Source organism: Solea solea, chromosome 10 (assembly GCF_958295425.1).
Source record: "Solea solea chromosome 10, fSolSol10.1, whole genome shotgun sequence".
NCBI lineage: Eukaryota > Metazoa > Chordata > Actinopteri > Pleuronectiformes > Soleidae > Solea > Solea solea.
Window position 1 is genome coordinate 1,776,034 of NC_081143.1, and position 26,318 is coordinate 1,802,351.

The 26,318-nt window shown below is 42.2% G+C and overlaps 4 protein-coding genes across 5 annotated transcripts; 3 read left to right on the top strand and 1 right to left on the bottom strand.

The window, feature by feature from the left end:
- Positions 1–31: 31 nt before the first annotated feature.
- snrpb2 (small nuclear ribonucleoprotein polypeptide B2) lies at positions 32–3,199 on the top strand. The gene is made up of 7 exons (XM_058640242.1): positions 32–154; positions 811–882; positions 1,592–1,764; positions 1,847–1,987; positions 2,137–2,172; positions 2,413–2,501; positions 2,961–3,199. The coding sequence occupies exons 2-7, from the start codon at positions 819–821 to the stop codon at positions 3,118–3,120; spliced, it is 663 nt and encodes a 220-aa protein (XP_058496225.1). The 5' UTR covers positions 32–154; positions 811–818; the 3' UTR covers positions 3,121–3,199.
- Positions 3,200–3,852: 653 nt separating this feature from the next.
- On the top strand, positions 3,853–10,861 carry prokr1a (prokineticin receptor 1a). The gene is made up of 4 exons (XM_058641047.1): positions 3,853–3,868; positions 4,903–5,034; positions 7,660–8,082; positions 8,223–10,861. The coding sequence occupies exons 3-4, from the start codon at positions 7,676–7,678 to the stop codon at positions 8,920–8,922; spliced, it is 1,107 nt and encodes a 368-aa protein (XP_058497030.1). The 5' UTR covers positions 3,853–3,868; positions 4,903–5,034; positions 7,660–7,675; the 3' UTR covers positions 8,923–10,861.
- A 1,906-nt stretch (positions 10,862–12,767) lies between these two features.
- Positions 12,768–21,193, bottom strand: aplf (aprataxin and PNKP like factor). The gene is made up of 10 exons (XM_058641237.1): positions 20,760–21,193; positions 20,534–20,650; positions 19,940–20,011; positions 19,201–19,358; positions 17,089–17,263; positions 15,557–15,707; positions 15,130–15,430; positions 14,884–15,012; positions 13,670–13,716; positions 12,768–13,544 (listed from the first exon to the last, which is right to left on the bottom strand). Exons 2-10 carry the CDS (start codon positions 20,624–20,626, stop codon positions 13,351–13,353), a joined length of 1,320 nt encoding a protein of 439 aa, XP_058497220.1. The 5' UTR covers positions 20,627–20,650; positions 20,760–21,193; the 3' UTR covers positions 12,768–13,350.
- A 236-nt stretch (positions 21,194–21,429) lies between these two features.
- LOC131467373 (F-box only protein 48) lies at positions 21,430–25,987 on the top strand. Of its 2 annotated transcripts, none has more exons than XM_058641239.1 (3): positions 21,430–21,520; positions 24,614–24,918; positions 25,598–25,987. In XM_058641239.1, the coding sequence occupies exons 1-3, from the start codon at positions 21,493–21,495 to the stop codon at positions 25,757–25,759; spliced, it is 495 nt and encodes a 164-aa protein (XP_058497222.1). In that variant the 5' UTR covers positions 21,430–21,492; the 3' UTR covers positions 25,760–25,987. The 2 variants fall into 2 exon arrangements, with proteins under 2 accessions (XP_058497222.1, XP_058497221.1); XM_058641238.1 differs by having other exon boundaries at positions 21,464–21,520; positions 24,611–24,918.
- Positions 25,988–26,318: the final 331 nt, after the last annotated feature.

Sequence of the window (26,318 nt, forward strand, 5' to 3'; positions counted from 1 at the left end):
TGGCCTGTAGGTCTCCTCCTGACCTGTGGTTCTCCTCCTGTCCTGTAGTTCTCCTCCTGGCCGGCAGGTGGCGGTAGCGTCCTTAAAGCAGCAGCAAAGTAGAGTGTGTTTCCGCTTGTGCGTGAGTTTGGAGCCGCGGTAAATCGTAGACGAGGTGAGTTCACATGTTTAATGTTGTTGTTTTTTAATCTTTAAACGTTAATGTGTGGTTCACCAGATCGCGGTAGTTTGACCCGTGTCAAGTCACATACTTGCCGGGTATTTTCTGGGGTTTTCTAATGGACACCGGCCGCGGCTACACTTGAAGCTAACAGCCTTAGCTAAGCTAACGCTATGAATGAACACATGCTAACGTTAGCTTCAGGTTCATTAAACGTGAACGAGACGATATTTCAAAGTGTTTGTATGAAATCGAATGAATTATGTAAAAAAGTAAAGATAATAAATAACAACAATAATACGTAAGACGTCACGTCTACCTTTTACACTTTATGCTGCTTTTGTTTTGTACGTAAATCATTTTTTACACACAGACGCTGTATTTAAATGTATAGTTGAGATTTGTTGTGTTTGTGTGAATGCACTGAAACATAAGCTGCTTTCAGACTTTAATTAAGAGTCATGTAATAATATCTACATCACATATTCACGTCTTTATCTCACTGTTGGACTGAAGTTTGTAAACCACTCACTCTCCCACACCAAAGTCCAGAGAGAAAATCCGTGATTTTAGCTCATTTGTTTCTTCAGCTGCAGGAAGAGAGAAACGGAGAAATGAAACCTGCTCTGTTGTCGTCATTGTTTCCTCAGGTGACATCATGGATATCAGACCAAACCACACGATCTACATCAACAACATCAATGACAAAGTCAAGAAAGAAGGTGAGTGGGATTTTTTCTAAAGTGAATAAATGATGCATTTAGAAAAAGGAGCAGTTATTCCAGGACTTTCTCCAATTCAACATCCTTTAGAACAGGGGTGTCAAACTCAAAGGACCTAAATGAGCATCTAGTCTGGTCAAGAGACGACATAGAGGAAAAAAGTGGAAAAAACAACTATTTATAGCCGGTGGGCAATATAAGATATTCATTATGATATTAGGTAGAATTGCAAAGTAAAAGTGCTTGTTTTGATATAAAATGATTCACAATAAAAACATATTTATGATGCACAAAAACTGAGAATTAAATCAAAAATGTTGCAAATAATGAGGAGGATAATTGTGATTAAAACATCTTAAATGTATGTAATTTCATGTTGACTGTAATACATTAAATAAAGCGATGATTAAAACCCAAAGTCTTATTACTATTATAAAAAATATTGCCGGCATATAAATTTAGTCTTATATTCAGTCTCTATTCCATCACCTCGCACAGTGGTGGGCGGGCTGCATGTAATCGATTGGAGGGCCACATGTGGCCCCCGGGCCACCAGTTTGACACATGTGCTTTAGAAGGTGATAGTAACATTTTTGGTGAAGTTTAAATCCGATGTTACAGAGACATATTTTTATAATTCTGGCACAACATCTGGTGTCATGTGACTGTTGTTACCACCTCTCACCTGTGTGTCGTCTTGGTCCCGCAGAGCTGAAGCGCTCCCTCTATGCGCTCTTCTCCCAGTTCGGACAGATAGTGGACATCGTGGCCATGAAGACCATGAAGATGAGGGGGCAGTCCTTCGTCGTCTTCAAAGAGCTCGCCGCCGCCACCAACGCGCTGCGGCAGCTGCAAGGTTTTCCCTTCTACAACAAACCCATGGTGAGTCCATGTGCTGTGAAGCCATCATGTGCGACTGCAGGCTGAAATATGTAACAATGACACTCGTGTGGATTGTTCTCAGAGGATACAGTACGCAAAGACGGACTCTGAGGTCATCGCCAAGGTCAAGGGCACGTACGGCGACAAGGAGAAGAAGAAAGAGAAGAAGAAGAAAGCTCAGGAGGCTGCGGCGGCGGCTAATCTGACAAAGAAACCACCACTGGTGAGTGATTACATGATTTATATCAATGAATTCATCTGTCCAGTATTTTCTCCATTAATCCAAAACCAGGAAATATTGACGTGATTACCTTTTCATTGAAGACGTGTGATTTTAGTTTGTTTATGATTGTAAATCCTGTTTGTTTTCAGGGATCAGCAGTGCCGGTTCACACACCTGCAGTCCAGGTAAGATCAGCCAACCACAAAGATCCACAGACCACAACTGACCCAGACTGACCTAGACCACAACTGTGCCAGAACAACTGAGCCAGACCAGAACTGACGTGGGCTCAAATGAAACGGTTATCAAAAATATGATTGGTGTGCTCTGAAAACAGATCACATGACCAGTCTGTCAGGTGATCTTTTCTCTCTTCATGATTTCATTTTTAAATGTTGATGAAACAACGTTTGTCGTCTCGTCAGGTTCCTGACAACCCGCCCAACTACATCCTGTTCCTGAGTAACCTGCCAGAGGAGACCAACGAGATGATGCTGTCCATGCTGTTCAACCAGTGAGCCCCTGCGCTACACACACACACTACACATACACTCTACACACGCTACACACACACTACATACACCCTACGCACGCTACACGCTACACACACTACACACACACACTACACACACACGCTACACATGCACGCTACACATGCCCTATACACACGCTACACACACACACTATAAATGCGCTACACACACTCTACACACACCCTATACACACGTGACACACTCTACACACGCACTACACACACTATACACACACACTCTACACACGCTACACACACACTATACGTATGACACACTACACACACACTATACACACGCTACACACACTATACGTATGACAAACACTACACACATGCTACACACACTATACACGTGGTACACACGCTACACACACATCACCTGTGTCATGACGTCGTCGTCATCTGTGTTGTGACGTTGTCGTCTGTGTTTCTGTCCGTCAGGTTTCCTGGTTTTAAAGAAGTGCGACTCGTTCCGGGGAAACACGACATTGCGTTTGTGGAGTTTGAGAGCGACACTCAGGCGGGCGTGGCTAAAGACGCTCTGCAGGGCTTCAGGATCACAGCCACCTGCGCCATGAAGATCACCTATGCGAAGAAGTAGAGGGGGAGGTGCAGGGGGCGGAGTTTCCTGCATTTCTGTTTGTGTTTTTGTAAATAAAGCTTCTTTTTTTTTTTACAAACCTGTGGCCTCCAATTTGTTTAGTAAAATAACAAAGACTCAGGTCTGTGATGTCACTACTACAGATTAAAGGGACAGTTCACAGTTGAATGTGTTGTATATTGTGATGTGAACGCCCCCTGCTGTTGAGTTAAGTCACTAAAATGCTGCACAAATACTTTTCTAATTTCAACCTCTCCCTTTTGGGGCCGCTACAGCAGATCATCTGTAATCTAATCTCATTTTATTTTATTTTGTCTAGTTTATGGAAATCTATACGTCCACCAACAGACTGACTGTCAAAAATGTGAGAGTGACCACAGTGGCCATTGTGTGGCGCTAGAGGATAATTAGTGATGATAGAGTTTCTTTTTGCCAGTGGGAGGCACAGCCACGTCATAGACTGCTGCAAATGAGTGTTTTTGACTTGATGACTGAGTGAATCTGAGTTTATGTGATAAACAGAAATGAAATCTCATGATCAAAAGATCACAGCGCCCCCCTGTGGTACAGACGGCAAAAACACCATGACCCATGTCACGTTTTACATTACATACACATATATAACGTTTATGTATGTTTAAGTTGAATTCATTTCGCATGTGTTTCTGTGTGCGCGCGCATGTGTGTGACTGTATGAGCGCGCCTCGCGGTCCCGTCGTCAGTCGGTGGACGGTCCCAGCTCGCGCAGGTCAGTGTTTACTGTTTACATTGTTTATGAGTCTGTTTGTGTCACGTTATCATTGACTCGTGTTTACAAATGTAAAAACTTAATTGTTATTTATTTATTTGAACTTTTATTAACATTTAACCATAAAACCTCATTTTTGTCTTAAGGAATAATTTGACATTTTGAAATAATAACAAGAATCATAGAATACATCCAACAACAATAATAATAACAAGAATAATAATAATAATATTATTATATAGGGCTTCTACACACTGGTGTGAGATAACATATCTGTAAATATGTCATTTATATGTTTGTTCATTTAATCTTTTTTTAGTATTTAAAGTATTGTTTAAATACTACTGCAGTAATACAGCATTAAAGGGACAGTTCATGGTTTTTAAAGTGCAGTAGTACCCTGCTGCTGACAACCATCCTCTCGTTGCCTGCAGAACTCACCCTCCCACACCAAACCTCAACTTTGTTGATCCTCTGCTGAGTTCAAATGTCTTATTTTGTCACTTCAGTGCTTGAAATCCAATGTTCAGATTGACCTCAGTGACCACACGAGGCAGCAGAGGACCAGCAGCTAAAATCACTGATTTTCTCTATGAGGTTTGGTGTGGGAGAGTGAGTGGTTTATAAAGTGAATGAAAGACTTCTTTAATGATGTGTGTGTGTGTGTGTGTGTGCGCAGCAGGAAGTGAGTCAACTTTGTAAACAGCAGTTTTAGAAGAAAACGTCAGCGATGAGACGCAACATTCTGAGACCTGTGGACAATTTTAACACATGAAGAAGAGACGACATTAACAAGGAGACGCCAACAGCTGTGTGTGTGTGTGTGAGAGAGAGTGTGTGTGTGTATATACACTACAGTATCAGTCTAAAGTTTGGACACACCTTCTCATTTAATGGTTTTTCTTTATTTTCATGACTATTCACGTTGTAGATTCTCACTGAAGGCATCAAAACTATGAATGAACATATAGAATTATGTAGTAAAGGCAAAAAAACATGTTTCATATTTTAGATTCCCTTTGCTTTGTTGGCAGCTCTGCAAACCCTTGGCCTTCTCTCGATGAGCTTCATGGTGTCGTCACTGACATGGTTTTCACTTCACAGCCTTGTCAGGGTTCATTTGTGGAATTTCTTGCCTTCTTAATGGGGTTGGGACCATCAGTCAGGTTGGTACACAGCTCACAACTGTTAGAATTCATATTATGGCAAGAAGCAATCAGCTCAGTAAAGAGCTGAACTTTCTGACAGTCCATCATTACTTTGACAAATGAAGGTCAGTCAGAAAGTTGCAAAAACTTTGAATTGTTTCCATTAAATGACAACCAGACTTTTGACTGGTAGTGTAAATATATACATATATAAATATGAGTTCATGAGTTCCAGACTTTCAACTCAGTATTAAAACAAACCTGATTATAATTCCTCATCACTTAATGAGATTATGTTGTTTAATTCCTCAGATTAAAGATGAGAGTTCACACATTAATCACGTCTTTATATTTATATATATATATATATTTATATATACATATATACATATACTTATATATGTATATATATATATACACACATATATTTATTTATTTATTTTTATGTTTATTTCGGTCATGTCTGTTAGATCACTCATCATCACACATCAACTTAGTGTAGTTCACACAATACACAATCCACATAACTGAAAGGGAAAGTGGGAGAAGCAAAAGCTTATCTAGTCCCGCCCCCAATACCCACAGAATACATAATTTCATCATACAAATTTTTTTTTCTTTTTTCTTATGACAGTTTGATAAAACATGTTTCAGCAGCAGGTAGCACTCAGAGATGCAGTCTAGCTCTAGACAGTAATCAGACTACGTGTGTGTCTGTACATGTGTCCATATTATTCCGTCGTGAGTGACAGTCTCGACTTGTTGCCTGGCATGTTACAACGTCCCAAAGTCACAAAGTGATCCAATCAATAGAGATCAATTCATCAGGTTAACTATTAACTTGGATGGTGTGAGAACCTGTTTAGTTGTTTTTTCCCCTTTAGTCATCCATCTCATTTATAGCTTTCCCCTCTGAGCTGTTGCGCTTTCCACCCTCACATTGATCAGCTCAGTGGCGATCTTCCTCATTTTCCGATATTGCATGAACATACCACATCCCAAGGAGAGCATTCCGATTGTCATGAATGTGAATATGTACACATTCTCGACATCCTCGACATCCAGTGCGGCAAGGCACACGACTTTCCACTTTTCCCATCCATCCAGAATGTAGCCAGCCATGAAGGTCCCATCTGGGCAACTAGGTTCACCAGTGACAAGCTTAGCAGTTCCATCTTGGATCAATTGATTCTCCGTTGTGGCTCGATTCACAGGGGCAGCTAAATACTTCTCATGTGTTGACATTTGTGCTTATCAATGTCAGCTGTTGTTTGGGTACATTTGCTTCTTTTTTCTTTTTTTTTGTCTCCACTGTCGTCTCCACACGGTGTCTACAGATTTCTGTCCCTGACCTTTGTCATACTTTTCTTCCTGTGTCATTCTGTATCGATTAATAGTCATCTCTACATACTTCTTTTTAAATACACTCCGTTTTGCTGATTTTTTCATCTCCTCATCCAGATTATTCCACAGTCTGACCCCCGTGACCGATACAGTAAAGGATTTTAATGTAGTTCTTACCCTTCTCTGCCTGAACCTCATGTTCCCTCTTAGATTGTGTCCCTCCCCTCTGTTCAGGAATTATATCTGTAGATTGTGAGGGAGGATTTTGTTGGCAGCCCTATAAATCATCTGTACTGTGCGGTATTTTATTAAGTCATAGAATTTAAGTATTTTTGATTTGGTAAATAGTTGATTTGTATGTTCTCTGTAACTGGCATAATGTAGGATTCTCAAGGCTCTTTTTTGGAGTATAAACAGGGGATAAGTAGTGGTTTTGTAAGTGTGTCCCCAGACCTCTGTACAGTATTGCAGGTGTGGAGAGACTAGTGCGCAGTACAACAAGTACAGTGCCTTCTGGTTTAATAGTTTTTGTGCCCTCCAAAGTATGGACACACTCCTGGCCAGCTTGCCTTTTAACTGTTTGGTGTGTGGATTCCAACTTAACATGTCATCAATAATCACTCCCAGCACTTTGTACTCATTAACCCTTTCAATGTCCACTTCATTAACTTGTATGTTAATACTAGTCTTACAGCCTTTTTTCCCATACAGCATATATTTAGTTTTCTCTAAATTTAGTGATAGTTTATTTATATTAAACCACACATGTAGCTTGGCCATTTCATTATTGACTGTTCCCACTAATTGGTTCAAGTCATCCCCAGAACAGAAAATATTAGTGTCCTCTGTGAATAGTATTAATTTCAGAATATTGGATACCTTGCATATGTCATTAATGTATAGTATAAACAGTTTTGGACGCAGCACTGACCCTTGTGGGACCCCACAAATTATGTCCAAGCAAGTCGATGTGCAATTGCCCATCTTAACATATTGAGATCTGTTGTGAAGATAACTCTTGACCCATTCCAGTACTCTAATAGCCTCTAATACCATATCTCTCCAGTTTAACTATCAAAATGTCATGGTTGATGGTGTCAAATGCTTTTTTTAGGTCTATGAGAATTCCTATTGAATGTAGTTTCTGGTCAACAGCATCAGTAATTTCCACAGACTCAGTTAAAGCTAGCGCCGTCGAGTGGTTTCTTCTGTATATATATATATATATATATATATATATATGTATATATGTATATATATATATATGTATAAATATACAGTTTACATTGTTTTCTACAGACTCAACTGTTAGAAAATGGACGACTGGTCCAACAGCAGCTTGACAGAATCCGGCTACGACTACGAGATTCCTGTGGACGAGATTCCAGACACCACGCGGGGGTGGGCCTTCTTTGCAGCCACTGTCGTCATCGCGGTCGTCCTGGTAACCATCATGGTGGTCTGTGGAGTGGGAAACTGTGTGTTCATCGTTAGCCTTGCTCGCTACAAGCAGCTGAGAAAGCTGAGTCAGCTGCTGGTGGCTAACCTGGCCGTGTCAGACGCGGCGGTGGCGCTGGTCTGCTGCCCGTTCCTGCTCGATTATTACGTGGTGAAGAAGTTGTCGTGGGACCACGGTCTTCTGCTCTGCGCCTCCACCAACTACCTGCGCACTGTCTCCCTCTACGTGTCCACCAACGCACTGCTGGCCATCGCCGTGGACAGGTGAGCTGACCTGGGTTTGTTAGCTTCCTTCAGCAGCTCATGCTACATCTTTTCTTCAGCTTCAGAACATGACGACGCTCCATCATTGTGTTGTTGTTGTTGTTGAGGTTCTCCTGGTTCTCCTCCTGGTTCTCCTCCAGGTACAGGGTCATCCTCCACCCTCTGAGATCGCGGATGAAGCAGCGGACAGCGTGCTACGTCGTCCTGACTGTTTGGATCGTCCCCGTCTTCATCTCCATCCCTTCTGCTTACATGACTTCTGAGACAAAGTACCCGCACGTGGAAGGACACGCCCACAAGACCTTCTGCGCTCAGATCTGGCCCGTGGACCAGCAGGTTCTCTACCGCTCGTACTTCCTCCTCATCTTTGCCTTGGAGTTTGTGGGCCCAGTGACCGTCATGGCCGTCTGCTACACGTGCATCTCCAAGGAGCTGTGGTTCAAAGATGTTCCCGGTTTCCAGACGGATCAGATCCGGAAGAGGCTCCAGAGGCGTCGAAGGACAGTGGTAGTGCTGATCCTGGTGCTGGTCGCCTATGTTCTGTGTTGGGCACCATACTACGGCTTTGCCCTGCTGCGGGACTTTTACCCCACACTCATCTCCAGGGACAGGAACTCCCTGGTGGCCTTCTACATAATCGAGTGCATCGCCATGAGCAACGGGGTCATTAACACCCTCTGCTTTGTGAGTGTCCGAAACTACAGCAAGCACCTGAAGAGGGCAGCCAAGTTCCCGCTGACGCTGGTGACGTTTGTGGCCACCAAGTCTGCAGATGAAGGAGAGGCAAGGACATCCTCCCTCAGAGTGACGGAGGAGGTGGAGGGCGGTCGGCTGAGGTAGAGCAGGTCTGGACGAACCGGCCAAGGTTCAGAGGAACTCACTTTATTTCCACTCAAAACACATGGAAGAACAGAGATGCATCTGAAGTGACGATCTCACCCGGTCTTTATCTCCACAGGAGTAGAGAAGATCTACTACGTTTGAGTTACTCAACTCTTTACAGATTTTGTTTCTGAAATGGTCCCAGTTCTTGGCAAAGAGACGGATATGAGGAGTTACTTCTTGTAGAAACATTTCATCAGCTTCTCTTGTGTAGAGACACACAAACATGGTAGAAACATGCAGGGGAGTCAATCCATGAGCAACTGAGCATCGTCAATATTTATGCCACATTTTGGAGTAAAGACACCAACATGGATACCTGTGCTAGCCATGTGTGCAGAGCAATAGCAGAAGATCCTCAGGATGAACCTGTAGCAGTCGTTAAAATAGTCGTCTTGTGGACGTTGAGCGGTGTAACAGCACAGCAGTCAGCAGGTTCTCCACCAAATGCTTGTTTATAAAGGAAACTCCCACGTCGTCTTTCATGGGGGAGTAGTAAAGTAAAAAGAGTGACTTTTTACCACTTATCTTCTCACTACTTTAACTTCTTGAGGATGAATTCTACATCAAACAATATTGTGTTTATTATTGTGAGAGAAGCAATGCTAATGTCTTTCTATTCAATAGATAATAATAAGAGGGATGTAATGGAATAAAATAAATTAAACCAAATCCTAAGAACTATATACAGTTGTGTGCAAAAGTGTTTGCCCCCTAAACCTAATAACTCGTTAGGCCGCCGTTTGCAGCAACAACTGCAATCAAGCGTTTGCGATAACTTGCAATAAGTCTTTTACAACGCTGTGGAGGAATTTTGGCCCACTCATCTTTGCAGAATTGTTGTCATTCAGCCACATAAGAGGGTTTTTGGGCATTAACTGCCTTTTTAAGGTCATGCCTCAGCATGGTCAGCACTTTGACTAGGCCACTCCAAAGTCTTCATTTTGTTTTTCTTTAGCCATTCAGAAGTGGACTTGCTGGTGTGCTTCGGATTATTGTCCTGCTGCAGACCCCAAGTTCACTTCAGTCTGAGGTCACAAACAGATGGCCGCACATTCTCCTTCAGGATTTTTTGGTAGACAGCAGAATTCATAGTTCCATGTATCACAGCAAGTCTTCCAGGTCATGAAGCTGCAAAACAGCCCCACACCATCACACCACCAGCACCATATTTGACTGTTGGTATGATGTTCTTTTTCTGAAATGTGGTGTTACTTTTACGCCAGATGTAGTGGGACACACACCTTCCAAAAAGTTCAACTTTTGTCTCGTCAGTCCACAGAATATTTTCCCAGAAGTCTTGGGGATCATCAAGATGCTTTTTATTTTTAAAAATTGAGATGATTCTTCAAACCACCAAACAGTGGTTTGGTCTTGGAACTCTGCCATGCAAGCCATTTTTGCCCAGTCTCTTTCTTATGGTGGAGTCATGAACATTGAGTGAGGCCTGCAGTTCTTTAGATGTTGTTCTGGGTTCTTTTGTGACCTCTTAGATGAGTCGTCGCTGCACTATTGGGGTAATTCTTGTCGGCTGGCCACTCATGGGAAGGTTGCCCATTGTTCCATGTTTTCTCCATTTGTGAATAATGGCCCTCACCATGGTTCTCTGGAGTCCCAAAGCTTTAGAAAGGTCTTTGTAACCTTTTCCAGACCGATAGATGTTAATTACTTTGTTTCTCATTTGTTCCTGAATTGCTTTAAATCGCGGCATGATGTCTTCCTTTTTTGGGATCTTTTGGCCGTCTTCACTTTGTCTGACAGGTTCTCTTGATTCAATAGGTCTGGCAGTAATCAGGCCTGGGTGTGGCAAGTAAAAAATGTGACTAACCTCAGTGACCTGATGATTTTACAAGGGGGGCAATTACTTTTTCACATGGGGCCATGTAGGTTTGGATAGTTTTTTCTCCATAATAAATAAAATCATCACTGCATTTTGTGTTAACTTGTGTTATCTTTGTCTAATATTTAAATTTGTTTGATAATCTGAAACATTTAAATGTGACAAACATGCTAAAAAATAAGAAATCAGGAAGGGGGCAAACACTTTTGGTATGTGTGACCTCTATCTCCCCCCACACTTTAACAAATACATCCTTGATCTCACATACACAACATACTTGCTAAGGATGTTAAAATAAAACCTTAATGAACCCTCACCACATTTATGACACTCCCGTGCCCCTGTACAAAGACACCCCCACCACAAATTCAATTCAATTCAATTTTATTTGTATAGCGCTAAATCATAACATACATGATCTCAGGTCTCTGTACATAGACAACATCAAGGAGAGCAGAGAAACACAACAGTTCACACAATGAGCAAACACTAGGCATCAGTGGAGAGACAACACTCCCTCTTAACAGAAGAAGAAATCTCTGACAGAACCAGACTCACACATGTGCAGCATCTGCCTCGACCGGTTTGGGTGAAAGGAAAAATGGGGGACAGAGGAGAGGTGGGGGACAGAAAGGGGGGAGAGAAAGGACAAGAGGGAGATGGGGTAGAGACAGAAGAGAGAGAGAGAGAGACCAGGAGCAGAAACACAACAACTGTATCAAGTTACAAGTTTATACAGTCAATGATATCGACTATTAATTATAGCACAATAATAATGGTGATGATATGTATGATATGGATAGCCTCGAAAACTGGATCTGGATCCTGCAACCTGCAAGATGAGAATACAGAGAGAGAGAGAGGGAAGGAAGGAAATACACAAACTAGGGAGAGAAAGAGACAAGGTTAATGACATATAAAAAGTCATATTCATACCCTGAGTGTGAGAGAGTGAATGTGCGTGCACCACAGGAAAATCCCCCAGCAGTCTAGGTCTATAGCAGCAGAACTAAGAGATGGTCCAGGTTTCCCTGAACCAGCTCTAACTATAAGCTTTATCAAAAAGGAAAGTTTTAAGTCTAACTTTAAATACAGAGAGAGGCTCCGCCTCCCGAACTGTCATTGGGAGCTGGTTCCACAGGAGAGGAGGAGCCTGGTAACTAAAGGCTCTGCCTCCCATTCTGCTCTTACAGACTCTGGGAACCACAAGTAAACCTGTATTTTGTGACCTAAGTGGTCTATTAGGGTGATAAGGTAAGACTAGGTCTTTCAGGTATGAAGGGGCCTGACCATTTAGTGCTTTGTACGTGAGGAGGAGGATTTTAAATTGAATTCTAAACTGTGGGTGGAGCCAGTGTAGAGAAGCTAACACTGGAGTTATATGGTCTCTCTTTCTAGTTCCTGACAGAACTCGTGCTGCAGCATTTTGAATGAACTGAAGGGTTCTAACAGACTTGTTGGAACATCCTGATAATAAGGAGTTACAGTAATCTAATCTAGATGTAACAAAAGCATGAACTAGTTTTTCAGCATCCTGTAAAGACAGAATGTTTCTAATTTTCATAATGTTCCGTAGGTGGAGGAAGGCTGTTCTGGAAATGAGTTTTATGTGTGAATCAAATGACATTTCCTGGTCAAAAGTAACTCCAAGGTTCCTCACAGAGGAAATGGCAAATGGCACATGCACGTTGTCAATCGTAAAAAAAATTGACGTACGTGTGTGCATATGGAGATAAGTGTATATTATATTCTTCTAATAACCATTCAGCCACGGAAACTTTAAAGACTTTTGATGAATAAAAAAAAAAGAGTGAAATGTGACTTTTTGTGTCATTGGTTGATTTTTGGATCATGAAGATGATGAAGATGATGAAGCCACCTGGACTCGGACTTTCAGCTGTTTTGTGGTTGCCATGACGACACCTGCTGCACGTTGACTTTTAAAAACAAACAAACAAAAAGATGAGTCAATAGCCTGACTGAGACTTTTATTTTGAAAACTGTGGAGTTAGGTTTTAGCATGGACAATCCACATTACCAAGCAACCAAGTGCTTCTTGTTTACACCAGCTGCTAATGCTAATGTTAGCTATGTAGCCATAATAGAAACGTCTCAAACATCTGAGCACAGGTGAGAACACAGTTGAGTCAACATTTCAAACCTTACGATTCACACACACAACGATGACAAACATAGCCTATGTAGCCTCACACTAAGACTGAAGACAGAAGACAAACGTAGCATACGCAGCCTCGAGCTACAGAAGACGACTAAGCCTCGAGTTAGAAACAGCATCGACCACAGAAATGAAGGGAACCAGATGTTTGACATTTAGTATTAATGCTCAACAACTTGACGTTTTGGTTAATAAAGTTTAAAACATTGGCGTCAGTAGCAAAGGATAGCATACCAGTATAGTAGAATAATGTAGTATAGCTTAACTTAGCAGTGTTTGTCAATAAAGTTTCGTGTAGAGCAAAAAAAATACTTTAAAAATCAAAGTCCAAAAAAAACTAAAACCTGAAACACAAACAGGAAGTGGGCGTCTACTTCCTGCTCTGCAGAAACATCTTTGCTTCCTTCTGCAGTCTGTGGACGTCCTCCCTGCCGCTGTCCTCTGAGTCAGGAGGGACGTAGTCAGAGTCGTCCCCTGCGTCCTCGCTGCCGTCGTCGATGAAGCTGTCGTCCTCGTCCTCGTCATGGGCGGGGCTCTTCTTGGGGGCGGTACGTGTGGTGCGAGCTGCAGAGACATTGACACTGTGAACATGTGACGCCTGTCTCAGGTCACGCCTACATATGACCGGTGTAGTACATATGAACGGTCTGTAGGTGGCGCTGTGAGCGTCCCCTGCTGCTGAGACTCACCTGCTGTCCTTGTGTGTCTGAACTCTTTCCTGTGAAGAGGATTTTTCCTGCAGGGACACAAATAAGATGATGAGTCAATGATGTCTCTGAAGGACACGTCAGACGCTGTCTCTGAAACACATGTCAGACTCTCTGAAGGACATGTCAGTCTCTGTCTCTGAAGGACACGTCAGACACTGTCTCTGAAGGACACGTCAGACTCTCTGAAAGACACGTCAGTCTCTGTCTCTGAAGGACACGTCAGGCACTGTCTCTGAAGGAAACGTCACACACTGTCTCTAAAGGACACATCAGACTCTATGAAGGACACGTCAGACACTGTCTCTGAAGGACACGTCAGACACGGTCTCTGAAGGACTCAGACTCTGTGACGTCAGGACACGTCAGTTTCTGTCTCTGAAGGACACCTCAGATGTAAGGACATGTCAGACCCTATCTCCGAAGGACACGTCAAACACTGTCTCTGAAGGACACGTCAGATGTAAGGACATGTCAGAGACTGTCTCTGAAGGACATGTCAGAGACTGTCTCTGAAGGACATGTCAGAGACTGTATCTGAAGGACACGTCAGACAATGTCTCTGAAGGATACATCAGACTCTCTGAAGGCCATGTCATTCTCTGTCTCTGAAGGACATGTCAGACGCTGTCTCTGAAGGACATGTTAGATGTAAGGACATGTCAGATACTGTCTCTGAAGGACACGTCAGACTCTGTCTCTGAAGGACACGTCAGACACTCTCTCTGAAGGACATGTCAGATGTAAGGACATGTCAGACCCTGTCTCTGAAGGACATGTCAGAAACTGTCTCTGAAGGACACATCAGACACTGTCTCTGAAGGACATGTCAGATGTAAGGACATGTCAGACCCTGTCTCTGAAGGACATGTCAGACACTGTCTCTGAAGGACACATCAGTCTCTGTAGGACACGTCAGACACTGTCTCTGAAGGACACATCAGACACTGTCTCTAAAGGACACGTCAGACTCTGTGATGTCTCTGAAGGACACGTCAGACACTGTCTCTAAAGGACACATCAGACACTGTTTCTAAAGGACACATCAGACACTGTCTCTAAAGGACACGTCAGACTCTGTGACGTCTCTGAAGGACACGTCAGACACTGTAACGTCTCTGAAGGATATGTCAGAGACTGTCTCTGAAGGACACGTCAGAGACTGTCTCTGAAGGACACGCCAGACACCGTCTCACCTGTAGCAGTCGGTACCGTACGGACACTCGGGTCGGTCCAGCTCCGTCCCCTGCTCCGTCCCCTGCTCCTCGTCTTCATAGTCTGTGTCCTCAGGGTGACTGCACTCCTGGAAATGGACCGGGTTTTTCCTGGGAAGAATCAGAACAGTTACACGGTGAAAGACAACATGAAGTAGTCGCCCCCTGGTGGTCGTTCACTTGCACTGAACTACAGTTTAAGGTTATTGGACGTGGGCGTGGACACACCTGTAACAGTCCCGCCCATATGGACATGGCGTTCTGAGTTGACGTTTGGACGGCGTTGGGACAGAAGACTTCCTGTTGTCCTCAGGTTCACTGTCAGAGGCTCGTGTGGTGGTGGCGGAGTCAATGGCCGCAGTGGGCGTGGCCTCCGTCTTCTCCTCTTCATCACTGATGTCTCTCACCTTCCTCCTCCTCTTCTTCCTTGGCCTCTGCTCCTCCTCCTCACTGAGCTCCGCCTCCACAGGAGAGTCAGCTGCAGGGGGTGTGGCCTGTTTAGAGGCGGTGCTTCTTTTCACCGACACGACTGAAACACATAAACGCCTTATATGTGACTTCACAGTGATGACATGATGACATCATTCCTAATGATCACATGACGGGAATCAACACAGGAAGTCATGTGACTGAAACACATCACCCTGGGCGGTACCTTTGGGTTTAGGGGAGGAGCCATGCGGTGTAGCTACGACCGCCATCATCCACACAGGTAACACTCTGGTCCTCATGACCGACGAGGCTCCGCCCCTATCATCACCTTCATCATTATCGTCCTTCACTTCCTCTCTGACGGTTTTGTCTTCCTGTCGGACACAAAAAACAAAGGCCGTTTCTCAATACTCAAGTAAGCAAGTATGTACTTGCTTACTTGGGAAGTATATTCTTGAGAAGTACGCTGGGAGTATATACTTGACAAGTACAGGAGTACACAAGTATGTGGCTGTTTCTCAATACTCAAGTAGCAGCAGAACAATACATACAATACTTGCTATGTATCTATTGTTCTGCTGTTTGAATGGTGGCTGGCGCCAAGTGCTGCAGCCTCATTAGTGCCACCTACAGTGTTGATAAATGAACATATGAAATACTTTTAATAAATGCATATATATTGTTATTATTTTTGACTTTTTAAATATTTAACTTCATTTATTAATTTATTTCTATTAAAATATACAATACAAATAATACAATGTGGAAAATAGATATATTACAGCATTGTAATATATGTATATATACATACATATATACTACTCTATATTTATAGTAGTAGTATATATGTATGTATAATGTATGTATAATTTGTACACGTTATATATTTATATAACGTGTACAAATATATACTACTCTAAGGATCTAATATTTACATATTATATTTAAATACAGAAACAATGACCGTGCGACTTTAATATAAATCTAAAATTCAAAGTTAAAATAAATAAAACCTTAATAATATACAAACTTTCAAATTGTCAGGTCAAAACAATTCCACAAAATAACACGTCACAACAAATATATGGATCACACCGAGCATCTAATGACAGCGACGTCATGCTGCTATGCTCCACCGAAATGTATTCTGGGATACATGGCCATCCCAAGTACACTTAAGTCACCTCCGATGCATACTTGGTAAAAATGGGCAGAGCGAGAACACTTCCGGGTTTGAGAACCGTCCTCGCTGTTCGCTTACTTCAGAATTGGAACAGAACTTGGACTGAGGCTGATGACGTTTTCACAAGTACGGGAGTACGCAAGTACGCACAAGTACGCACAATTATGGATATTTAGAAACGGCCAAGATCTGTTCATCTGTTGGAGCTCCGCCCACATCACCACATTACACTACTGCCCTCCAGCTGATGCTATGCTAACTATTCACCTGGAGCCAATGCTAAGCTAATTCCTCTACTGAGGCTAATGCTATGCTAACTACTCACCTGGATCTACTGCTACACTAACTCCTCTCCTGACACTAATGCTAAACTAATTTCTTACCTGGAGCTAATGCTAAGCTAATTCTTCCCCTGAGGCTAATCCTAATTTAGAACTCACCTAGAGCTAATCCTAAAAAAAGTTCTAAGTTTAATGCTAAGCTAACTTACCTAGGGCTTATACTAAGCTAATGCTCCCTCAGGTCACAACCTGACAGTGACATCATCTGACCTCTGACCTCTGTCCACAAACCTGATCATTTAAACGTCTGTTTGGACTTGGCTCCTCCTCCTTCTCTGACAGACCTGGTGACTCCTCGTGAGGCGGAGTCTGGCCACAGTTCACTCTGATTGAACGATTCGGCTCCTCTTCTAGCTGCGGAGAATGGGAAAGCTCCTCCTCTTCCTGTTTCTCTTTGTGACCATTTCTACAAGAAGTGACATTAAGGGATAGTTCAGGTTTTTTTAAACACTTTTATAGATATTTATTGATTTGATTGATGATGTGATTTTAAAGAGTTTGTTTTACAACAAGAAAAAAAGTTTAATTCCTGGTTATATAAAAATTAAATACCAGCAGATGAAACCAAGTTTCCATGGTTACGTCTGCTTTACTGTCTGTTTTGGCCAAAACAAGAAAAAACACACACCGTGATTTAGCCTCTAAACAAAAGACTTGTTAAATAAAATCAGTCAGTTTAAGTCTCAATATATGTGTCACATGATCATCTTTATCTCACTGACAGACGTTTGTAAACCACTCACTCTCCCACACCAAATCCCATAGAGAAAATCAGTGATCTTAGCTGGCCACGACACGGGAGCTGCTACTTACATATATTAAAGGTGACATCGAATGCTTGTATCACACATATATGTTAGTTATGGAGGTCTACTTACATATATTAACATGTTTTCATGATTAAAAACCTCCTAATCGCTGCAAACGAGCCGATCAAAATATCTCCTCACTGACGCTCTCGTCAGCCGCGCTGTTTCAGACCAAACAGTTGCTGTGATTGGCCAGCCAACGAGAGCTTTCCCACTGTCCTGTGATTGGCCAGGTACCTGGAAGTGACGTAATAGATAGGCCAGCTCTCAGAAACACAGCTCCCCCTCTGGCACGGTGGATGCTCTGCATCTCAGCAGCTACAACGAGACTAGTTCTTCTTCTTCTTCTGCGGTTGAATGTACGCAACCGGATGTGCCCGGACTAGTGCCCGCACCGGGAGGCGCTACGGTGGTGAGGATTTCTGATGACGACATCAAATTAAGGAAGTGTCGATCCGCTTCGCAGAGCCCAGGAAAACAATACAACACTATTTTCTCAGCAGTGGCTGAATTGTTTGTTCTGAAACTTTAGGGTTTCATAAACGAGGTAATGACGCAGATACACACACAAACGCAGCGTTAATTGGAGCTTCCGGTCTATGTCACCTTCAACTTGTTTTCATGGTCACGTATATGTTAGTTATGACGGTCTACTTACATATATTAACTTCTTTTCATGGTCACATATATGTGAGTTATGGAGGTCTACTTACATATATTAACTTGTTTTCATGGTTAAAAACCTCCTAATCGCTGCAAACAAGCCGATCAAAATATCTCCTCACTGACGCTCTCGTCAGCCGCGCTGTTTCAGACCAAAACCACACCCCCCGAACGTGGACTGTGTTGTGATTGGCCAGCCAACGAGAGCTTTCCCACTGTCCTGTGATTGGCCAGATACCTGGAAGTGATGTAATAGATAGGCCAGCTCTCAGATACACAGCTCCACCTCTGGCACGGTGGATGCTTTGCATCTCAGCAGCTACAACGAGAGTAGTTCTACTTCTTCTGCGGTTGAATGTACGCAACCGGATGTGACCGGACTAGTGCCGCACCACGAGGCGCTACGGTGGTGAGGTTTACTGATGACATCATCAACATACGGAAGTGCCGATCCGCTTCGCAGAGCCCAGGATAACAATACAACACTATTTTCTCAGCAGTGGCTGAAGTGATACACACACAAACGCAGCGTTAATTGGAGCTTCTGCCCTATGTCGCCCTCAATGTTACTGATTTTCTCTATGAGGTTTAGCATGGGAGAGTGAGTGGTTAACAAACGTCTGTCAGTGAGATAAAGATGATCATGTGACACATATATTGAGTCTTTTGTTAAGAGGACACAGACACAGTGTCAGTGACTCATAAAGCCTGAACTATCGTCATGTTTGTGATCTACATTTCAAACAGACTCTGATCATAAAGATCAGACCTAAACAGCTGCTCTAAGACTGAATTATTCACCGGGACATCGAGTGGACACGACTCCTCTTTTCATCCTCAGATCTTTTTGATCTGAACACGGGGGAAGTACCTGTTGCTGGCTCCGCCCACCGCCGCCACTCTGTAGACAAACTGTCCTGGCAGCAAAGAGAAGACGTCTCCATGGCGAAGAGGCCACCACGAGTCTTTGACCAGGGGTCGAGGGTCATCAGTGAGCGATGACTGGATGAAGCACGGGTTCAGGTGAGTCTGAGGATTTAAACATTCAAACTGTGTTCACTTCATACAAATGTTCATGACACACACTGACACACACTGACACTGACACACACTGACAAACACTGACAAACACTGACAATCACTGACACACACTGACACTCACTGAAACAAACTGACAATCACTAACACTGACACACACTGACAAACACTGACAATCACTGACACACACTGACACTCACTGAAACAAACTGACAATCACTAACACTGACACACACTGACAAACACTGACAATCACTGACACACACTGACACTCACTGAAACAAACTGACAATCACTAACACTGACACACACTGACAAACACTGACAAACACTGACAAACACTGACAATCACTGACACACACTGACACTCACTGAAACAAACTGACAATCACTGACACACACTGACAATGACAATCACTGACACTGACACACACTGACAATCACTGACACTGACAATCACTGACAAACACTGACAATCACTGACAAACACTGCCACTGACACACACTGACAAACACTGACAGAGACACACACTGACACACACTGACACACACTGCCACAGACACACACTGACCGGTTTGAGTCTCAGTTTTCCATCCAGGTTCTGCAGCACTGCGTGATGTCGAGAAATCCTCCGGTCACTGACCTGAGACACACACAGAGGGTCAAAGGTCACTGTGAGTGTGTGTGTGTGTTCCTGGTCTCCAGAGCATGAACGAGGCTGACAAACACAACGTTGTCAAGCCCCCGGTAAACTTCTGTAAACTTCTGTACACATGCTGCACGTGTGTGTGTGTGTGTGTGTGTGTGTGTGTGTGTGTGTGTGTGTGTGACAGGGAACCCTGCATACTCGCGCGTCAGGGTCCTGTACTAACCCACTTCACCATTGGGTACTTAACAAAAGGGAATCAGTCCTTGCTTCACAGATGACAGGTCTGTGTCTGGTGTCAGTCAGGTCAAGGATCACCAGGTCAAGGGTCAGATGACTGTACTTGCTGTGGCAATGTGGGCGGGGCTTATACTCCACCTAGTTCAGTTTATGCACAGTTCCAGACTCTGTGATGATGTCATTCGCGTCACGTGCTCGCGTTGGGTCCACACAAGTTTACCAGGACCTTCACACAAACACACTTCAACAAAAAAACATGAACTGTTCCTTTAAACTCACTGTCAGCAGGGGGCCGCGGCCCAGCACCGTGTCTCCCGGTGGCACGTGGACCGGAGCTCCGCCGTCCACCGGAACCAGGTGGAAGCCGAACATGAGCGGCAGCGGCTACAACAATGGCTACAACAATAACAACAACAACAACAACAACAACAACAGTTCGTTAAACCCTCGGGACTTTCTTTGACTAGTTAAAACACAGAAACTCACACCGGTGGTGAAGCGTTACCTGAGGCGGCCGGCAGGTGCTGCTCGAAACCCGAGCAAACAAAAAACAAACAAACAAACAAACAAATATCTGCAGGACGGACACAAACAACAGCTTCCACTTTCTCTGCGACTCAATTCAAAACTTCCGGGATATAGAAGAACATGCGCAGTCCAGCACGGTGCAGGCACCGCCCACATTAACTGAACTCCGTCCGGATTTATAGTCATTTTTAAACGTTTCCGTTTGTACACATTATTATAGTGTTTGTAAACGGAATCTGAAAACGTTTTGTGTTTTAGTCAATACACATCTTTAATTCGGCAGCATGTAGCACACACTGCTTTGTTTTCTCAGCGATCGCTTAAAAAAATTGTTACTGAAATAATAATAAAAGAAATGCAGATATAGTTGTATGGTCGTTTCTTTTTCGATTCTATTAGTTTAGCCGAATTAAATAGGAGCTATAATTGATCCAGTCAATCAACAGACAGATAAAAATGACTAAACAAATTAAGCAACGACAACAGTATCGTGTTAAATGTGCAGATTAGAGAAGGGAATCCGGCGTCTTTTTTACAGGAGTGAAAAACATAATCTTTGACAGATTCAAAATCACACAGGACTGCAGTGAACTTTCTTTATTTAATTCTAAACAAATCAAATACAATATTTTTGATTTGTGGGAGCGGCACTCCTCTGCGCATGCGCAATAATACGCGTGACGTGGGTAAACAACCATTTGGACATTTAAATGTTCGATTGTCAGACGAAACACGAAGGTAAGCAAACAACGTCTCACACCGCGAACTCTCGTCGACTCTCACTCATTATATATCATATATGTACACATGTGTGTGTATACGTGTATATACACATATATACGTACGTATATTTGTGTAACAAGACAATTAAAAACAAGTGTTCGAGTTAGCGAGCTAAGCTAGCTGTGCTGCTGCTGTTAGCCTCACTGTGTTTGAGCTGCGTCACAAAAACATGTAAACATGTTTATTCTCACTAAAGTGTTTTTAACCTCAGTCACGTGTCAGGGACACGAGGGGGCGCGGCTTGCGTTTACAAATGCAGTGACTTTCTGTCATAGTTTAACGACCTCGTGAGAAGGAAATGTAGAGTTCTGCTGCACGAGACCTCTGCTGGACATCACCTGACCTGGACATCATCTGACTGTATTTACTGTGAGAGAACTGACTGACTGTCTCTGAGGACAGGACGTGTCCTCGGGTCCTGATGATGGAGACCGGGGCCGTTTCTCAATATCCATACTTGTGCGTACTTGAGCGTACTTGCGTACTCCCGTACTTGTGAAAACGTCATCAGCCTCAGTCCAAGTGCTGTTCCAATTCTCAAGTAAGCGAACAGCGAGGACGGTTCTCAAACCCGGAAATGTTCTCGCTCCGCCCATTTTTACCAAGTATGCATCGGAGGTGACTTAAGCGTACTTGCGATGGCCATGTATCCCAGAATACATTTCGGCGGAGCATAGCAGCAGATAATAGAAATATAAATCTGAAATAAATATTTTTCTGTGTCCCGGAACAAAGTTTTAACATCATTTGAGGCGAGAAATTAGTCATATAGAATTCAAACATGTGGTTTGTGTATGAAGATATGACGTATTTATAGTTTGGCAGCGACGTTTGTCGGAGGTGATCAGCTCCGCCTCTGCGGGCGCTCGGCGCTCACTGTGCCCGGCACAGAGCAGCGTTACCTCGGCCTGTCCTGATGAAATGATCCGCTGGCTCAGACGTCGCTGTCATTAGATGCTCGGTGTGATCCATAGATTTGTTGTTGACGTGTTATTTTGTTTTTAATGGAAACGTTTTGACCTGAAAGTTTGAAGGTTTGTATATTGTTAATGTTTTATTTATTTTAACTTTGAATTTTAGATTTATATTAAAGTCGCACGGTCATTGTATCTGTATTTAAATATAATATGTAAATATTAGATATGTATAGTATAGTATGTAGAGTAGTATATATTTGTACACGTACATACTGTATATGTCATACATACATATATATATATATATATACTACTCTACAATGCTGTAATATATCTATTTTCCACATTTTATTATTTTATTGTATATTTTAATAGAAATAAATTAATAAATGAAGTTAAATATTTAAAATGTAAAAATAATAACAACATATATATGCATTTATTAAAAGTATTTCATATGTTCATTTATCAACACTGTAGGTGGCGGTAATGAGGCTGCAGCACTTGGCGCCAGCCACCATTCAAACAGCAGAACAATACATACATACTTGCATACTTGAGTATTGAGAAACAACCACATACTTGTGTACTCCCGTACTTGGCAAGTATATACTCCCAGCGTACTTCTCAAGTATATACTTCCCAAGTACGCAAGTACATACTTGCTTACTTGAGTATTGAGAAACGGCTGAGCAGGAGAGAGGCGGAGTTATGACATCATTGTTCTGCTGTGTATGTGTTGTTTTCAGGAGTTTTCAGGAGTTTTTTTTCAGGAGTTTCGACTTACAATAAGTGCATTTAAACATTTGGGTACAAACAAGAGCTAGAAGTAAGTAAGAGCTTTAATTAAGCCAAACTATAAAGTGCTAGTCATAAGTGCGATGTATAAGCAAGTTTGTTTTTTGTTTTTGTTCTTTTGTCGTCGTCATTTTAGAATAACTGACACAAAGAATTGCACATTTATTTAAACAATTATAATACAAACAATATAACAATATGTGCAAAAGAATAAACCTGTTCAATAATAAATATACAAAAAATAAACAATTTAACAGATTCAAGATTCAAGATTCAAAGTGTTTATTGTCATATGCACAGTAAAGAAACACGTTTCCCTGTACAATGAAATTCTTACTTTGCTGTCCACTCAAAAACACCAGCATAAAGAGAGATGCTTTTGTAAAAAAAAAGTATAAATATACATAAGAAAAATATAAATATTACAAGAGACTAAAATAACATATATGCATAAAATAAGTGTAAAAATAAGAACTGTACAGTAGTGCAACAGTAGTGCAACATCTGAGAACAAAAAGTGCAAAATTAAATACCGTAAAATACGATTCATATAACCTATTAATCAAAATATAATATACAAAATAAACAAATAAGGTTCAAATTCACCGCAATTGAATAGAATAATATATTCTACTACACACAATATCATACTTCACTTACAGGGCCACCTTTCTGGCCTTCCTTGCAGCAAAGTCAACCTCCTGAGGTTAGAATTGTCATTTATTTTACTCAAGTTTAATTTATTTTTATGTCGAAGTATTGTTGTAGATACAGAGGGATATAAAAATAAATAAACATTATAATTTTAATTCTATTTATTTATTTTTTTAATTGCCCTAGGCAAGCACCTATGTCGCCTGTAGGAAGGACCGCCACTGAGTGAGCGCCTCCTGCTGCTGAGAACCGGCCTGAGACTTTGTGCAAACATGACAGATTTGATCGACTTGTGTCATAAAGTCTGAGACAGTTTAAGTCTACAATCTCTTAAAGAACCTTCTCTCACTGTTAGACACACGTTTGTAAACCACTCACTCTCCCACACCAAAGTCCACAGAGGAAATCAGTGATTTGAAGACAAAGACAAACATGTGGTCTTGTTGTCTCTGACCACACCGTCATGTTGTCTCATGTTATTTTTTCCTTTTTCAAGTATTTGCTGTGGACTCAGTGTCTCATGCTGAAAGTGTCCTCTGATGGGACATGTATGTGCAGCTGCTTAGAACTGCCACTAGTCCGGGCCCTCTCTTGGTTTTATGTTCTGGAATTATTCAGTGTTCAGTGTTTGTCATTTAGTATACGTGATGATGAAATCCTGTCTCTGTCTTCGCAGCAGCTATGATGAAGCATGACCTCATGAGGACTCCGTCCGTCTTCTTCCTCTGTAAAGGACAATCGTCCCTGATGTCCTCTGGCGACACTCTGCCTCAGAACTTTGCAGAAACTCTGCCGACAGAGATGAGTGTGAAGATCTTTGAGGAGCTGGACACAGTGAGTCTCTGCAGCGCCTCACAGACCTGCAGACTGTGGCGAGACATCATCCAGGACAGTGAGCAGCTGTGGAGGACACAGTGTCTTCTGATCAGAGCCGTGTGTCAGAGGGAAGTCGATGGTGACAGGAGGGACGGCCTGTCCTGGAAGGTGCGTGTCTTTATTGTTGTTTAACATCTTTTTGACATCTTTACGATCGTCTGACTGTCTCCTGTTGTGACTTGTTGTCTCCTGTTGTTTTGTGTGATCTACTGGTGTCTCTTGTTGTTTCTTGTTGTCTCTTGTTGTGTCTTGTTGTCTCCTGTTGTTTCCTGTTGTCTCTTGTTGTGTCTTGTTATCTCCTGTTGTTTTGTGTGATCTCCTGGTGTCTCTTGTTGTCTCCTGTTGTGTCTTGTTATCTCCTGTTGTCTTCTGTTGTGTCTTGTTGTCCGCTGTTTTCTCACCTGTTGTCTCGTAATTTCTCACCTGTTGTCTCCTGTTGTCTCTTGTTGTCTCATGATGTCTCACCTCTCCTGTTGTTTTGTGTGATCTACTGGTGTCTCTTGTTGTGTCTTGTCTCCTGTTGTTTCCCGTTGTCTCTTGTTGTGTCTTGTTGTCTCCTGTTGTGTCTTGTTGTCTCCTGTTGTTTTGTGTGATCTCCTGGTGTCTCTTGTTGTCTCCTGTTGTGTCTTGTTATCTCCTGTTGTCTTCTGTTGTGTCTTGTTGTCTGCTGTTGTCTCATAATGTCTCACCTGTTGTCTCACCTGTTATCTCCTGTTATCTCCTGTTGTCTCGTGTTGTCTCACCTGTTGTCTCTTGTTGTCTCACCTCTTGTCTCACCTGTGGACAGGTGACTCTGGTAAAGAACTACACTCGCAGCTGTGTGAAGAAAGACTGGTTGAAAGGACGCTACAGTCATGTGACGTCAGCGGAGCAGCTGATTGGTCGGAGGATGACGGCGCTGGATGCTGAGACATGGGGAGACATCCTGCAGGCTGAGCTGGACAGATGATGGACATTTGGACATTTTATTCTTTACAACTGTACATAAACATTTAGACTTTTTTATGAAGAATGAAAGAAATAATTTAAATTAATGTGAATTTCTACATTTACTGTAAACATTAATATAAATTTTGTACATTTACTGTAAATATTAATATAAAGTTTGTACGTTTACTGTAAACATTAATATTAAGTTTATGTGTTTACTATAAACATTAATATTACTGCACAAGAACTGAGACGTGTGTGTCTGTTTGTGTAACATGTAAGTAAACTATACTGAACTATACCTTTAATTTGATGGTAAAACATCCCTTTCATCATTTTAATCATTTGATTATAAAAATAAGCAAAAACAGGCAGAAGAATATGCACGAGAATATGCACTTTTCATACATTTACACTAAAGGATTAAAACTTCTACTTCAATGAAACAAATGCAGTAAATTACAAATAAAGTCAAACACAAAATGTCATGAATATATACAGAAAAAAATTCCTACATTAAGGAAACACAAGTTATTGTATTTAATACAGTAAATAAAATAATAATTTATGTACATGAA